Source organism: Atractosteus spatula, chromosome 5 (genome assembly GCF_055471065.1).
Source record: "Atractosteus spatula isolate fAtrSpa1 chromosome 5, fAtrSpa1.hap1, whole genome shotgun sequence".
In the NCBI taxonomy this organism is placed as follows: domain Eukaryota; kingdom Metazoa; phylum Chordata; class Actinopteri; order Semionotiformes; family Lepisosteidae; genus Atractosteus; species Atractosteus spatula.
This window is the reverse complement of record NC_142710.1, coordinates 8319586-8335835: the sequence shown is the minus strand read 5'-3', so window position 1 is coordinate 8335835 and position 16250 is coordinate 8319586. Positions and strand designations below refer to the sequence as shown.

Genomic DNA, 16250 nt, shown 5'->3' with positions numbered 1-16250 from the left:
TCATCACTGCCACCCCGCTAAATACCGGCCCATAGCTGTCACAGTTTCCCGGAAACTTGGAAAAACTGACCCTGTCTCTCTGCCAAATAATGCCACTGTCTCTGCCAAGTATCGATCGCACTGCACTCAGCATTAGTGACCCCCGGCTCTGCCAAATACTGACCTCAGTGCGCTCGCCTGGTACGGACACACACCCCGCCAAATAGTGATCTCATCTCGCTGGGCTTGGCTCTGCCCCCTGTCAGGAACAGACTGCGACGCTGCAAAATAAAACCAGCCCTTCCTTCCGCTCTGAGCCTCAGCCTGCGCTGCACCCTGGCAGACCCTGCCAGGACCTGTGACTCAGCATTTCCAGGTGGGGCACGGAGCTCAGCAGGACCAGCGGAGATCGAGTCAGCAGTGCCCTGGCCTGACCAGTTACACACACACGCACATGCACACACCAACCCCACTGAGCACGTCCGGGATCAACTCGCCCGTCCCTGTACAACACAGAGCCTGAGAGAGTCAGGGCCTGACCAGTCACACACACACCCCAGCCCCACTGAGCACGTCTGGGATCAACTCGCCCATCCCTGAACAACACAGAGCCTGAGAGAGTCAGGGCCTGACCAGTCACACACACACACCAACCCCACTGAGCACGTCTGGGATCAACTCGCCCATCCCTGTACAACACAGAGCCTGAGAGAGTCAGGGCCTGACCAGTCACACACACACACACACCAGCCCCACTGAGCACGTCTGGGATCAACTCGCCCATCCCTGAACAACACAGAGCCTGAGAGAGTCAGGGCCTGACCAGTCACACACACACACCAGCCCCACTGAGCACGTCTGGGATCAACTCGCCCGTACAACAAGAACCAACAGAGACTGACCAGTCAACACACCCCAACTCATTTTCCCAGAGTTCCCTTTCCTCCTGCCTTTTAAATGAAGCTTTAATCTCACAGAGCGCGGTTGGACCACATCCGCCTTGTTCAAGCCTTGTTGCTGGGTGTGGGGCACGAGGTAACAGTAATAAATCTTTTGTTTCCAGACGTTGGGCGAGTACTCTCTCTCTTTCCTTGTGGCCCTGTCGAGAGTGTTATAAACAGGTGGATTTGACCGACAGGAAACGTGTTTCTGCGTTTTCAGCGCAGGTTTGGCCGCTGTGCGCGATGGGAACGCATATTTATTAGCAGAACCTCACAGACTCTTGGACTTGTAGTTTCGCGTCGTAAGTATCTAATCTGGCCAGCGTTGTGGGGGGGGGGCAAGAGAAAGAGCCAGAAATCATCTTGTAGGAGCCAGTTCCTGTGGACGGCAGGCCCTCCAGGAGCTGAGCGGTTTTAGGGCGTTTATTAACGCCTAAATAAACAGGTGGTTTGAGCTCTTGGGCCTGGTAAGCGGTTATTGTCAAAGCTGGAAAACCCGGTGGGAGTATGGTCCCTGCGGACTGGAGTTACCCCCCCCCTCCGCCACCCCAGCCGTAAGCCTTGATCAGGGGTTGGCAATCCTGATCCTGGGAAGTCCAGCGGGTTTTGCGGGTCACCCCGAAATCGGCAGGTAGCGGAGACGGGAGGACGGTGTGACCTGCCGGGGGCCCGTCTGGCGGAAACAGCTCCCCGCCGAGGAGGAGGAAAAAAAAAAAGGACGTTTCTCTCGTCTTTCAGAGGGTGACACGGCGATTCGAGCCGTATTTCGAAATAAACACGGGAGAGCAGCGCCCGCAGGAGAGAATGTCAGTTGTTTTTTTTCTTATTTTTACCGTGGCGACTGTACACAGAGTTCCCCTTATTTCTTTCTGACTACGGTTTGGTTACTGGAGCGCACAACAACGACAAAAAAAATGTTTACCTCTGCGACTTGCCGAGAAGCGCCTGTTTGATGTTTTGTGTGTGCTTGTGTGTGTTTGCCTGTTATCCGGCACACTCGGCCGAGCGAGGCGAGAGGAGAAGTCTGCGCCCGCGGCTCTTGAGGAGAGGCGGAGAAGGCTCCGGGCTGGGCCGCTAGTTTCACACTCCCACCACTCTTCGTGTACAGACGGCGGGCCTGCTGTGCACACGTGTCCTGGGAGCGCCCACGTCCCTCCTCTAGTTACTGTTTTAATAACTATAATAATTCCTCACGCTGATATAGCGCTCTTCTGGACTCTCCACTCCGAGCTCTTCACAGGTCAGGGGGATCCCCTCCACCCCCACCAGTGTGTCCCCCCACCTGGATGAAGCTCCAGTCTGCTCACACACAGCAGCTCTCAGTGGGGAGGAGCAGAGTGATGAAGCCAGTTCAGAGAGGGGGGTTATTAGGAGGCCATGATGGGTGAAGACCAGGGGGAAATTTGGCCAGGACACCGGGGTGACACCCCTACTCTTTTCGAGAGACGCCCTGGGATTTTTAATGACCACAGAAAGTCAGGACCTCGGTTTTACGTCTCATCTGAAGGACGGCGCCTGTTTACAGTCTAGTGTCCCCGTCACTATACTGGGGCATCAGGACCCCCACAGACTGCAGGGTGAGCGCCCCCTACTGGCCCAACTAACACCTCTCCCAGCAGCAGCCTCAGCTTTCCCAGGAGTCTCCCCTCCAGGTACTGGCCAGGCTGCTGAGCTCCTGTGGGCTGTCAGTGCTGAGTTGAGAGTTACAGAGCTCGTCTTGTACTTGTCAGCCTCAAGGCCACGGCTGTAAACCCGCGTCTTCTTGCTGCAAATGTGCGGCTCCTGGTGCGAGTCAGGCCCGTGTTCTTCCTCGGAGGTGAACGGCGCCGGAGAGCCCGAACTGCAGTTCTGCCTGCTCGCCGCCAGGAGGAGCCCATACTCTCTCTCACTCACACACACAAGCCCAGAGCTCGCCCCCCTCTGATCTGCAGAAGACGCCTGCTTTAACCCGCGGCAGTCAACCACGTCAACAACAACAACAAAAAAAAATTGCTTAGATTCACGCTCCATCTAGCTGCCCCTCGAGTGACCCCCGATCGCAGAAACTTCCACCGCGTGGAGAAGGGGCGTGCGGTGGGCGCCGGGCTCCCCCTGGCGGCGAGCAGGCGGAACTGCAGCTCGGGCTCTCCAGCGCCGTTCATCGCCGATGACTCCACGAAGTTACCGGCTGTATCGTTATGGGGTCTTTCTGTTCAGAATTTAATAAACTATCCCCCTCCAGCCCCCGCACACACACACACACACACACACACACACACAACCACTCCCGCTATGGTATTTTTTCATGAAAATAAATCTTATTACACCAAGGTATGCAGTGCTTACAAGCCACACAATTCTACCATTAAACCTCTCCAAGATTTAACGTGTCTTGAAGGGGATCGTGAGGATCGTTGGTCATTTTGTTCGGCCAGGGCACGCTGAGACCGGACCGCTTTGGGGTAAGCAGGCGCCCCGGGGAGACGAGAGAGAGAGAGACCATTATCAGTGCCTGATCGCCGCCGGACAGGCCAGGTTCAAGGAACTGAGTCTCTTTAGTCCCGAACGGAGAGGATAATGTTGGGGGCCTATAAGAGAACGCCCCGCCCCTCCACAGCCGGGGCCCATTAACTCCTGGGAAAACAAGAAAGAAGAAGCGGAGGGAGGCAGGCTGTGCAGACTGGGTTCGGCTCGGCTCCTGTTGTGTTGCCGGCGCTGGGGTGTGGAGGCGAGGCGGTGTCAGCGCTTTTCAAACCCCCCTCCCCCGCGGGCCGGTGCTGGGGTCCCTCATGCGCTGCGGTGCGAGTTCCTGCTGACCGGGCTGTCCGGGAGAGAGCGTGCGGTCACCGGCGCTCGGGCCCGCGGCCGCGCTCCGAGACGCCCCCCCGTCCCGGAGCTCCGGGGCCCGCTCCTTCACATGGACGACTGTCGTGAGGGAAGACGAGGGCTTTTCTTTTGAAGTTTTAAGCCATGTTTCCTTTTAATACGCAAAAAAATTACCGGCCGGTTCTGGACAGCGCAGCGCAGCGCCGACACAAAATCACCGTGTCAGCGGAGGAGGAGGAGGAGGAGGAAGAGGAGGAGGAGGCGGCGGTCGCAGGCCCAGCCTGGAGCCGTGCAGGGCCTGACGCAGACTCCTCGCCGGGCTGGCGACAGAAAGCGTTGTGTGTGTGTGTGTGTGTGAGTGTGGTGAGGGTAAACTCCATTATCTCTGATCAGTGCTCTCTCTCCGAGATGCGCTGTCGCGGGCCAAAAAGCAAATGGAACATTAATACAGACGCAGACTCTCGGGGCCCTGAGCCAGCAGAAAGAAACACTCAAGCGTAAGTTTTTTTTTAATATATGTATTTACCCAGCTTCGCAGAGGACATAATTCAAGTTGCTGATTGTAAACGCGGGGCTGTCGGGACGTGGGGAAAAAAAAAAAACCAACAACCCAAGACTCGAATATAAACGGAGGGAGAGATCAATCAAGAGGAAACAGAGCTCGTCGGTTTGCTCTTTCAGGCTCCGAGTCCGACCGGAAGAGCGAGATCGCGAGGACGGACCAGGGCTGAAAAAAACTCCCCCCCCCCCCCCAGAAAAGCGCGAGGCTCCAGGATGTAGGACCGTCCGTGTTTCACGCAGAGCGTCGACGTTAGTTCGCGTGATCTTTACACAGAGGGTGGTGGGGGTGTGGAACGAGCTCCCCAGCCCTGTTGCTGAAGCCGATACCCTGGCTTCTCTCAGGACACAGCTGGGTGAGACACTCCAGTCAGGACAGGAGGCTCTTCTTTACACAGAGGGTGGTGGGAGTGTGGAACAAGCTATCCAGCCCTGTTGTAGAAGCCGATACCCTGGCTTCTCTCAGGACACAGCTGGGTGAGACACCCCAGTCAGGACAGGAGGCTCTTCTTTGCACAGAGGGTGGTGGGAGTGTGGAACAAGCTGCCCAGCCCTGTTCCTGAAGCCGATACCCTGGCAGCACGAAGAAGGCAGCACGATTCCTCCCCTCCAGTCAGCAACTCTTCAGATCAGTCCTTGACTCACTCTCCGCACTCGGTCAGCCCCTCCAATCGAGTCCACACCGACCTTCGACCTTTGCCACACACCTCGCTCAGAGCCAGCTTGTGACAGCTTCTGGGCTCACCAAGTTCCATGACACCTACGCCGCGTGGAAATCTCCATTTTTGCAGTGTTGTTGAGCACCTGGACCTCGCAGCCGGGGAAGAATTGGACCCGTCGATCGAATGGCTTGGAAGAGAATCCGCTGAGCACGCTCGCCGCGTGGAGTCAGGCAGTATTGGGGACCAGCCTGCTGGCCTACGGCCGAGGTGGGGGAAGCTGGATGGAGCGAGCTCTGCTCCCCTAGATGGAGAACTTTCCTCGAGTAGCACCCAAAGGTCACTGACTTGCCGTCAGATAATAGAGGCTGCGAAACGAGATGGCTATCAGTTGGGGCTTGCATATGTGGGTACAGCCAGGGGTGTCAACCCTCTCGTAGAGAAGCTGCCATGTTTCAGGTGGAATGGATGATGTCTGCCATGGATGGACACTGTCACGGGTGTCGGAAGGGACGAACTGTGGAATGGCAGGAGAGCGATAAAGACCCTATGCGTAGCGGCGAGACGGGGGTTAGCCCGGGCTCAGCTGTTCAGGAAATGCTGTATAGAAACCTCAGGTAGCGGATGTGGGGCGACCCGGTGCTAGGCGGGTCTCAGGACATCCGAACCTCAATGCTGAGCGAGGAGCAGAGCAGAAGCAGGAAGTAAATAGGCTACACAACAAGACACACCAGAAAGACATGAATAATCCCAGGGAACTAGGAACAGGAGAGAAGTAGAGCACCCTCTAGGTGTACTGGGCGTGACAAACACGCTACAAGGAGGAACACAAGGTCTCCTTCCCCCTCCGTCTCTGTCTTTTCAGAGCTTGTGCGCAGAGCAGGCAAAGCACGCCATGACCCAAGCTTCAGTCTCAGCTCATACACCATAACCCACGGGAGGAAAGATCCGTTCGCTGAGAACCGCAGCAGAACACGGATCCTGATCTCTGCACAAAACTGATGTCTCATCCCCGCCGGGCTGTGAGCAGTGCAGCAGTAGACCCAGACAGACGGCGTCCGATACGTTGCCAGCCCCCATCCACTGAAGAAGCGTAGGGGCTCTAGAGAAATCCCACTGAGGAACGCCAGAGGCTTCTCAAAGAGTTCTCCATCTGTGAACTGGCTCCATCACTCTGCTCTCCTCCCCGCTGAGATCTGGTGTGTGGTGAGCGTTCTGGCGCACTATGGCTGCCGTTGCATCATCCAGGTGGGGCTGCACACTGGTGGTGGTGGAGGGAATCCCCATTACCTGTAAAGCGCTTTGAGTGGAGTGTCCAGAAAAGTGCTATATAAGTGTAAGCAATTATAATAATAATAATTATTATTATTATTTATTTATTATTGAGAGACAGACTCACTATTGCTCAGGCTGTGACAGGAGATCACACACTGTATTATTATTAATAATAATAATAATAATAATAATAATAATAAGTGCTGTGCCTCTTCCGGACACATGGCCAAGAACTGTGAAGTGACCGCTGAGTGTTCAGAGTGGGAGAGTGACCGACGTGTAGCTGCTCTGCGTCCAGGCCCAGCTGCGTGGCCCCTGGAGCGCTGTCCAGCTCCCTCTCGGGGCACGAGCCTGCAGACACGGACACCGCCGGGGGGAGGAGGCTTCAGCCGGAGATCGTGTCCCTGTCACGATCGCAAACCCCTCCTCTTAAGGGCGCTCCAGCCCTTCCTGGTTAGCCTCATTCCCCGCACCTGTTCCTTGTTCCAGCCCCCTTTTCAGTTCCCCCTTAAAAGCCAGGCGCTCACGTCACTCGAGGCTCTGCGTCGGTTTCCATCTCGTGCGAGCCTGGGACCTGGATTCATCTGGCTCCGTTCTGTTTTTAGCTTCCTGCTCCTGTTCCCGTTCCCCCCGCCGGTCCCGACCCGGCACCTGTTTTTAATCCCTGGTTTTTGGATGGATTCCCCGGCTATGGACTTTTGGTTTCTCTGCTGGACTTCTTGGATTGTCAGCCTCGGCCACACCTCCCCGGGTCACCAGCACAGCATGGACACGCCCCCCTGTTTTCATCCCCGTATTCCTGCATGACTTTTCCCCAGTGTTTCCTCACTGTTCTGGATTGTGCCGTCCGCATAGGGTCCGGAAAGAACTGTTCGTTACAGTCCCCAGATACACTTGGTAAAGGCTGCGCAGAGACGCAGGAGAGATGTCCAGTACGCCGTATTAGACAGACCCAAGCAAGGCCTTCCACACGTTCGGTATAAAGAGTACCGCAGCCCCGTACGTGCTGAAGACCTGTGCTGGAGTAACGGAGAGCCACAGGCTTCGTCCTGGAGTCTGCCAGGGGCGGGACTAGGCCGAATCAAATCAAATCAAAGTTTATTGATCAAGTGCACAACAATACGGCGTGCAGCAGTAGCTGCTGGCAATGAAATGTCTGTTCTGCGTGCCCACAAAAATCACAGAAATCACAAAAACACAAAAATCACAAAATTGAGGTTACAAAAGTCAGGTTACATAATAATAGATGTAATAGAAACGGAATAAAACTCAATATGAGTAGAGCTGTTGTGTGTCCATGGTGTGTGCAATATATACAAGTAGTGCGGTTATGCTGAATACAGTGAAAACTGTGTGTCCATGTAGCCATTATAGGTGATTTGCTAAAGGAGCTGCAGGTTGGCTGTTTAGCAGTCTATTCAGCTATTTAGCTAACATTTCCTACACGCATTGGGTGCAACACGGCCCCCAGCAGCAGACGTGAGACACCCCCACCTGCAGCGGCTCTCAACCAGCCCCACTGGATGAAATCCCTCCTATTGAGGTATCCGGATGCTGAGATCGGTCTGCTGTTAGGGAGAGGCGTTTTGAGGGCGCACCAAGCCTGCAGGCAGCTCGGTGGCCCTCCCGGTGCTCCGTACGCCCGACAGCTGGACTTGGGACGGGTCGTTATCGGAGGTGTTGGCCCAGGAAGCGCTCACAGGCCGGCGGAGGTGAGCGGTGTGAAGGCGCACGCCTCGGAGAACGGCAGGCCCAGCCACCTCAGCCCACGCGGAAAATCGCATGAAGGGGAGAGAGGAGTTTTGAGAAGCTGCTCTGGGAAAGCATCGGACGAGAGCCACGGAGGAACAGCTTTTCAGCCAACCAGAGGAGACGATCAGGTTGCTCCTTCGGCAGAAGACATCGCGCATCTCAGAATGACGGAAGATGATCTTCAAGGATGCCTCAGATAGCTGGGTAGCACCACTAATCTTTCACCAACCACACACACGTCTGCCCAACAGCAGAGGGTGCACCCCGGGTCACCCTCAGGTCTCGAGAGAGAGACGGCGGAGATGAGGGCGCACTTCACAGAATCCACGCAGAAGATGATCGCTAACTGTCTCCCCTGCAGGTGTCACGATCGTAGTCCCTCCTCTTAAGGGCGCTCCGGCTCTTTCACGTTTTACTTGATCGTGTGCACCTGCCTCCAATCCAGCCCCTCCTTAAAAACACTCACTCTATCCCGGGCTCTGCATTGGAAGACGCACGCCCGCAGGCCCGCCTACCACCAAGTCGCCCTACGCCCGCGGCCTGGGGGCACAGGCCTCCTATCGGCGTCCCGGCCCGACCCAGCTGAGTCCGGGGCTCGGAGCGCCTGGTCCCCTCAATCCCCAGTTCTATTCCCTCTCCCTGCACCGGATCCCGTTCCGGTTTTGAACCGTGTCTTGTTTCCGTCTCGTCTGGATTTCCTGGTTTTTGGACTCTTTGACTTCGCCCCGGCTTTCCCCCCCGGACTCCCTTCGGACTTGTTTGCCTGGACCACCCCCCCCCCAAGCACCGTCTTCACGCCCCCCTGTTTGTCTACCAGCCCAGTCCCTCGCCGGCTCCTCCCCGGGTCTGTTCACTCCCTTCCGGATTCTGCCACCTGCGTCGGGTCCCGATCTACGCTGCGTGACAGCAGGAAGAGTACCGATCGGTACTGACCCGTTTTTTGGCGTGTACCACCCTACAAAAGCCCGGGCAAACCCGGGTGGTGTTTGACTCCAGTGCACGCAGTTCAAGGGCGTCTCCCTCAGTGCTGTACGGCTCTTGGGACCTGATCTCCATGATATAGCCTCCCTGGTGTCCTCATGAGATCCAGGAAAGATCCAGTGGCCCTCACTGCGGACGTTCAGCAACAGTCCCCTTGCTTCCTGGTGCGTGAGGGCCACAGAGATGCCTTGCGTTTCCTGTGGCACCGTGACCCTGACCTTGGCCTGGAGCTTGTTGACTGGAGGATGAGCGTGCCTGTCACAGTTGTCACTAGGGACTTGTGGAAGAGGTGGTCGGACCCTAAGCAGTGCCGAGAGGATAAATGTCCAGAAATCCAAAGGGCCAAAGATGGAATACGAGGTCGGGTAGGCAGGCTAGGTCGGGTATCCAGTAGTCAGGTCGGTAAGGTATCCAAATCCAGAATCCGCTACAGAGAGAAATGAGGGCGAAGCCGGGGACGGAGCAGGGTCGGGTATCCAGTAGTCAGGTCGGTAAGGAATCCAAATCCAAAATCCGCTAGAGAGAGAAGCGAGGGCGAAGCCGGGGACGGAGCAGGGTCGGGTATCCAGTAGTCAGGTCGGTAAGGAATCCAAATCCAAAATCCGCTAGAGAGAGAAGCGAGGGCGAAGCCGGGGACCGAGCAGGGTCGGGTATCCAGTAGTCAGGTCGGTAAGGAATCCAAATCCGAGAGCCACGAGAGAGAGACGGAGACGTTGCCGAAGACTAAACAGGGTCGTATCTAGAGATCAGTTCAGAAAGTACACGCAGAAAGGCTAAGTCGATCTCAACAGTGAGGGAGGACCGAGAGGAGGGAGCGGCTTGAAATGGGGAAAAGGGCGAGAGCAGTGCGAATTGCTAACTCGGGCGCAGGTGTTGACGCCGAGAGGTGCACTTCGTGACAGAGAGAGTGTGGTTCGTGACAGGGACCGTATCTGGACACCAGGCCCATCACCATCACACGCCCAAGAAAGGGAGTATGGAAGTGACGGGCGAGGGGTCGTTGGAAGAGATTGTTCGGTGGGTGATGCTCTGAAGTCGACAGAGTCGGAGGCGATCGATGTTCTCGGACGAGCACAGCGGATGTCTGCTCTGTCCAGTCCCGGGCTTCCCGCGATAGCCTCAGGCAGAGTTCAGGTTACGACTGCCTTCCCAACAGAAGACCCAGCCGGCGGTGTCAAAGACCTGGACGTCTCCTCGGGCGACTTGCCTGCGGCAGCGCAGCCCAGGGGCGAGCTGGAACATCACGTGTCAAGACACGCTCGCATTTTCAGAACCCTGATGGTGAGAAGCCGTACACCAAGAGAGGCGCGCTGTCGACCACGAACAGCGGGTTTGAGCCGCTGGGGCTTCCTAGCGCCTGTTCCCGTTCACGGACGACTGCTCCTCGGAGACCTCTTCCGCTGACACCAATGGGACTCTCTGCTTCCCGAGAAGGGGCGGAGGAGGTGGAGAGGTGCACTCCAGAAATTCAGAGAGCCACATATCCCACGTACCTGTTCTTCATTCTCTCCCTCCGTGTCACGAAACAGTTCTTTCCAGACCCTATGCGGACGACACAATCCGGAATAGTGAGGGAACACAAGGGGAAAAGTCATGCAGGAGACGGGAATGGAGACAGGGGGCGTGTCCCTGGTGTGCAGGTGTCCAGGGGGAGTGAGTCCGGGGCGAACAATCCAGGAAGAAGTCCAAACGGGGAATCCAAACCACAAGCATAGGTCCATGGCCAGGCGATCCATCCAGGAGATTAAAAACGGGAACCGGGTCGGGACCGGCGGGGGGAAACGGAACAGAAAGTTAAAAACATGACGGAGCCAGACGCAGCAGGACCCGGGCTCACATGAACCGGGAGTCGATGCAGAGCCCCGATTATCGCCTGCGTCTGGCTTTTAAGGGGGAACTGAAGAGGGGCTGGAATAGGGAACAGGTGCGGGGAATGTGGCAGAATGAGGAAGGGCTGGAGCGCCCTTAAGAGGAGGGGTAGCGATCGTGACACTCCGAAGCCCAACGCGCAGAAGGATGGGTCTTCTCCCGATGCCTCGGGCTCTTCTGAAAGTCCCGGGTCAAGAAGGACGCTGTGAGGCAGGCTCCACCCTTGCTATGGCCAGACTGGCTCCGCGACCAGGTGGAGCCACGCCCTGCTGGTCTGCCTGTCGAGACGGAGACCCGGACTTGAAGGCAAACGCAGTCAGGTTCTAGACCGACAGCGAGGGTTCGCGATGTCAGTAACGGAATCGAGCGCATTGGGCAGCCCGCTCTGCCTGGACCATGGAGTCATGTGCTCCACACCGCAGAATCCAGCCCGTCACGGATCACCATCTGCTCCCGCATGTCCGCTTGGAAGCCTGGCTTACAGGACCCCCCTCCCCCAGTCTGTACGGCCCACCTGAGCAGCTGCCAGACCCGTCCGGAGGTGCTGTAACAACCCCGTCTGCTCCGACATCTGGGAGCACATCAGGATCGGAGAGATTTCAATGTTTCTCCGGCTGGAAGTCCCTGGCCGGAGCCGTTGCCCGTCTGTCTCGGATAGCCCGCGGTTCCACTCATCCGTCCGACGCTGGTGGCGGTGCCGGCTGCCTGGATGTCTGCAGGAAGAGCTTCTCAAATGATGCTGTACAGAAGGCTGAGGCCATCGTCCTCGGGAATGAGCAACATGATGTGTTCTCTGATGAATTGAAATGCATCACTACAAAGCAGAGTCTTCGCTTACACAGCCCTTTAATTAATTAATGGCTTACACTTATATAGCTCTTTTCTGGACTCTTCACTCAGAGCTCTTCACAGGTCATGGGGATCCCCTCCACCCCCACCAGTGTGTCCCCCCACCTGGATGAAGCTCCAGTCTGCTCACACACAGCAGCTCTCAGTGGGGAGGAGCAGAGTGATGAAGCCAGTTCAGAGAGGGGGGTTATTTTGAGGCCATGATGGGTAAAGACCAGGGGGAAATTTGGCCAGGACACCGGGGTGACACCCCTACTCTTTTCGAGAGACTCCCTGGGATTTTTAATGACCACAGAGAGTCAGGACCTCAGTTTTACGTCTCATCTGAAGGACAGCGCCTTTTTACAGTAGAGTGTCCCCGTCACTATACTGGGGCATTAGGACCCACACAGACCGCAGGGTGAGCGCCCCCGACTGGCCCCATTAACACCTCTTCCAGCAGCAGCCTCAGCTTTCCCAGGAGTCTCCCCTCCAGGTACTGGCCAGGCTCACTCTGCTGAGCTCCAGTGGGGCTGCCAGTGCTGAGTTGAGAGTTACGAAGCTCGTCCTGTTTGTTAAACCACACCCACCACCCCACACAGCAGTGAATTTCTCATGTCAGCAAGTTCCTTGGCGATGTTCTTGTTCGTATCGTAATTCAGATACTGTTATGTTGGCCGCTAGTGTCTGCTAATGTAAACCGTTCGCATTCGCTTATTCATCCAGTATGTAGTTGAGCATTGTGCTAGCAAAGTTTATGCGCAGTTTAGTCCTACTAGAGTCGTCTTTGTCATTCGTGCCTGACATTGCACAGTCTGTTAGCCTGTTATCTAGCGCTGTAGCTATGCTCAGCTCCCTGAGGTTCGTGTTTGATTCTACAAGCCTCTTTTCTTCCTGTTGTACAGTTTCACAAAGAAGTATCCAAGTCAATGTCTCAGCGAAACATCAGCCTGTTTCCTGAGAGTTATTTGGATGACGATCTGTTGAGCTGACGGGGTAACTGGGTAAGAGTACATTCGGTGAGGCCAGGACAACACCCCAGTCGGGACAGAAGGCTCTTCTTTACACAGAGGGGGGTGGGGGTGTGGAACAAGCTACCCAGCCCTGTTGCTGAAGCCGATACCCTGGCTTCTCTCAGGACACAGCTGGGTGAGACGGTCAGGGGCAGTACCAGCACTTTCCAGGAGAGCTGAGACCGGGGATTGGTCTTGCCAGGGGAGGGCGACAGCCTGTCTCCACAACCCCAGCCTCGCAGTGCAGGTTCCTACGTCTCTCTATTCCTTTGGGGGGGGGGGGGGTCCTAATATTTTGGTCAGTGGGTGCATGTATCTTTAAGCAGACTTGTTTCCCCCGTGGGGGAAAGCTCCATGCAGTTTCATCAGGCGCACGATCGCAGCGGTGACCAGTCGTGACAAACGAGACCCTGAAGAAAAGTCCTCCGATCTTGCGCGTGACAGGGGATTAAATTAGTTTCAACCCCGGATTGTGTAAACATGCCGACGCCTGCTGATGACGTCCACTGTCTGGGACTCTTCGTAAGTGCGGACTTCAGACAGTCCGGGCAAGACGAGCGCTGTTTCAGAAATAAAGGAGGGCAAAAATGTCATCATTTTCTTTTTCTTTTAACAGGGAGCTGTGTGCCGATAGCCCCGTGAGTGTGAAGTAAAGTAATGACGTCATCGTCGTCGCATCGTCACAATTCTTCATCGTCACGTCATCGTCGTCGTCGTCACAATTCTTCATCGTCACGTCAACGTCGTCGTCGTCACAATTCTTCATCGTCACGTCATCGTCGTCGTCGTCACAATTCTTCATCGTCACGTCATCGGCGTCGTCGTCACAATTCTTCATCGTCACGTCAACGTCGTCGTCGTCACAATTCTTCATCGTCACGTCATCGTCATCGGCGTCGTCACAATGCCAGTCCGAGAGCTGTGCGCCTTTTCGCCTCCGCAGCCCGTCACTGTGAGGAGAGCCGCTGCCGGACGGCGGAGAGTCTCTTCAAGGTGATTGCGAGAGACCGCTGACGGGGACGCGCGCTGTCGCATCAGGCTGGGAGCTGCAGGGCGCCGGCCCGCACGGGGAGACACCCGCTCGGCGTGAGAGGAGCTCCGTCAGTGTGGCGGGGGGTCCCCCTACAGCCCCGGCACGCACAACACCCGACACACAACAGCCTACACACTATACACAACACCCGACACACAACACCCTACACATTATACACAACACCCTACACACTATACACAACACCTGACACAAAACAGCCTACACACTATACACAATACTATTCACAACACCCTACAAATTATACACAACATCCTACACACTATACACAACACCCGACACACAACACCCTACACATTATACACAACACCCTACACACTATACACAACACCTGACACAAAACAGCCTACACACTATACACAACACCTGACACACAACAGCCTACACATTATACACAACACCCTACACACTATACACAACACCTGACACACAACAGCCTACACACTACACACAATACTATTCACAACACCCGACACACAACACCCTACACATTATACACAACATCCTACAAACTATACACAACACCCGACACACAACAGCCTACACACTATACACAATACTATTCACAACACCCTACAAATTATACACAACATCCTACACACTGTACACAACACCTGACACACAGCATCCTACACACTATACACAATGTCCCTGCACACTACTCACCACACACTATACCCTACACCCTATACACAACACACTACACCCGACACACTGTACACAACACCCTACACATGACACACAACACACAACACATCTGCACACTACATCCTACAGTCTACACACACATCCTACAGTCTACACACACCATACACACAACATATCACATACCTGCACACTACACACAACACCCTACACGCACTACACACTTGCTGTCATTATAAAAACACACTCCACACTTACACACTGTTCATCCACACTTGCACTCGTACACACACGCCCCTCTCCCGTGCCCCCCTGCCTCCAGAGAGGCGAGCTGATGTCCGCCCCGCTCGAGAAGCAGCGGACCGGGGCGGACAGATCCCGGATATTCGCTGTGGCCCGAAGAAAATGCGGCGCCTTGTCGGGTGACGACGGGTTTCGCGGTTTGCTGGGGATGGGAATGTGCGTCTGTTCGGAGAAGAATCCGGTTTTATTCGCCTCGCCCGCTTGTACAGACTGAGGGCTCGGGGGGGGTGACACACAGACACACAGACAGGGGCGCTGTTTTTATTGGGTGGCTTTTAATTGAGCTGGGCGCTGCCCGGTCCGCGGTGGGTCCGGGCTCGGTTCTGGCCCTGCTGGTTTCCGAGCCGTCTTTCAGATTCCAGACTCCTGATTCCAGAGAGAGAGAGAGAGAAAGAGAGCGAGTGTGCCCTCTCCCCCCCCCCCATCTCTCTCTCTCTCTCTCTCTCACTCGCGTCGCGCACAACCGAGCGTCTGCTGTCCCTGTTTACCGGAATGGTACGGGCCAAATCGTATTAAACCCCCCCTCCTCCTCTCACCCCCCCCCTCCCCGCCGTGCGCTCGACTTCTCCTTTCGTCTTTCAGCTGGTCTGTTTCTGCGGCAGTGCAGCGGCGGTGTAAGTGCGGGAGAGAGAGAGAGAGAGGAGGAGGAGGACGCCAGCCAGTCACCCAGCCAGCGAGCGGAGAGAGAGAGAGATCCAGGAGAGACGGGAGAGAGACACAGCCCGCTTGACATTAACGGGAACAGCAGGACCGCCGCCGGGACAGCTCCGTCGTACGTGTCCGACATCCCTGCGCGTCGCCGCACGCCTCGCATCAGTCCATCCTCCTTTCTCTTCTTCTTCCCGTCATTCTTCTGGCTGCTGGACAGCGCCGTGTCAGGGCAGCACCCGGAGGAGGCGAGCCCCGTTTCAGAACCCGACCCACACCCCTCGAGCGCGGCGCAAGGTGGGAGCGGAGTGCTCGCGGCAGGCGCCCCCGTGGGGCCGAGGGGGTCTGCGTGGCGTGCGTGTGTGTTGGGGGGGGGGGGTGATATACCTGTTTATCGGCCGCAGCCTGCTCTCATTCCCCGGTATGTCTGAGCAGCACCGCTGTTTTCTTCTCTCTCTCTCTCCCTCCTTCCTGGCGATCTCCAGCTCCGCAGTTTCTACCTGAGAGCGCAGCCCGGGGTCGGCTGCTCTTCCCGAGCGTCCGCTTGGATCGCTTTTGGGGAGGTGACGGACGTTTATTGTAATTTGGGGGGAGGGGGTGAGGGGGGAGGAAAGGGTACCCCCAAAACGCCAAGGAGGGCACGGTCCCCACCTCCGATGGCACGTCGCATCTCGCAGGCGTGTCGCGGAGAGAGTCCCGCAGGTGGCGGCGCGGTGTGTGTCTCTCTCTCTTTCTCTCTCTCTCTCTCTCTCTCTCTGTGTGTGTGTGTCTGTCTTCCTCCGTCCCACCCGAGCGCGGCGGCGGCTCCCACGGCCACGGCTCGGCCCTCGCGGCGGGGGTGACGGGCTAGGTTGTCCGCTGGCGCGTGCGTTCGGGGAAAAGGAGGCGCCCTCGCGCGAGGAGGGGGGGATACAGCGCGAGGTGTCATCTGGAGATGGAGACA

At 56.4% G+C, this 16250-nt stretch overlaps 1 protein-coding gene across 1 annotated transcript in view; it reads left to right on the top strand.

The window, feature by feature from the left end:
* The first annotated feature begins 13564 nt into the window (after window positions 1–13564).
* The window catches only part of cadm3 (cell adhesion molecule 3), a 53460-nt gene continuing 50774 nt past the window's right edge, over window positions 13565–16250 (top strand). The window contains exons 1-4 of the mRNA XM_088915711.1: window positions 13565–13612; window positions 13699–13746; window positions 14679–14862; window positions 15242–15604. Coding sequence (XP_088771837.1) covers window positions 13565–13612; window positions 13699–13746; window positions 14679–14862; window positions 15242–15604 — 643 coding nt within the window. The remainder of the gene's footprint in view (window positions 13613–13698; window positions 13747–14678; window positions 14863–15241; window positions 15605–16250) is intronic.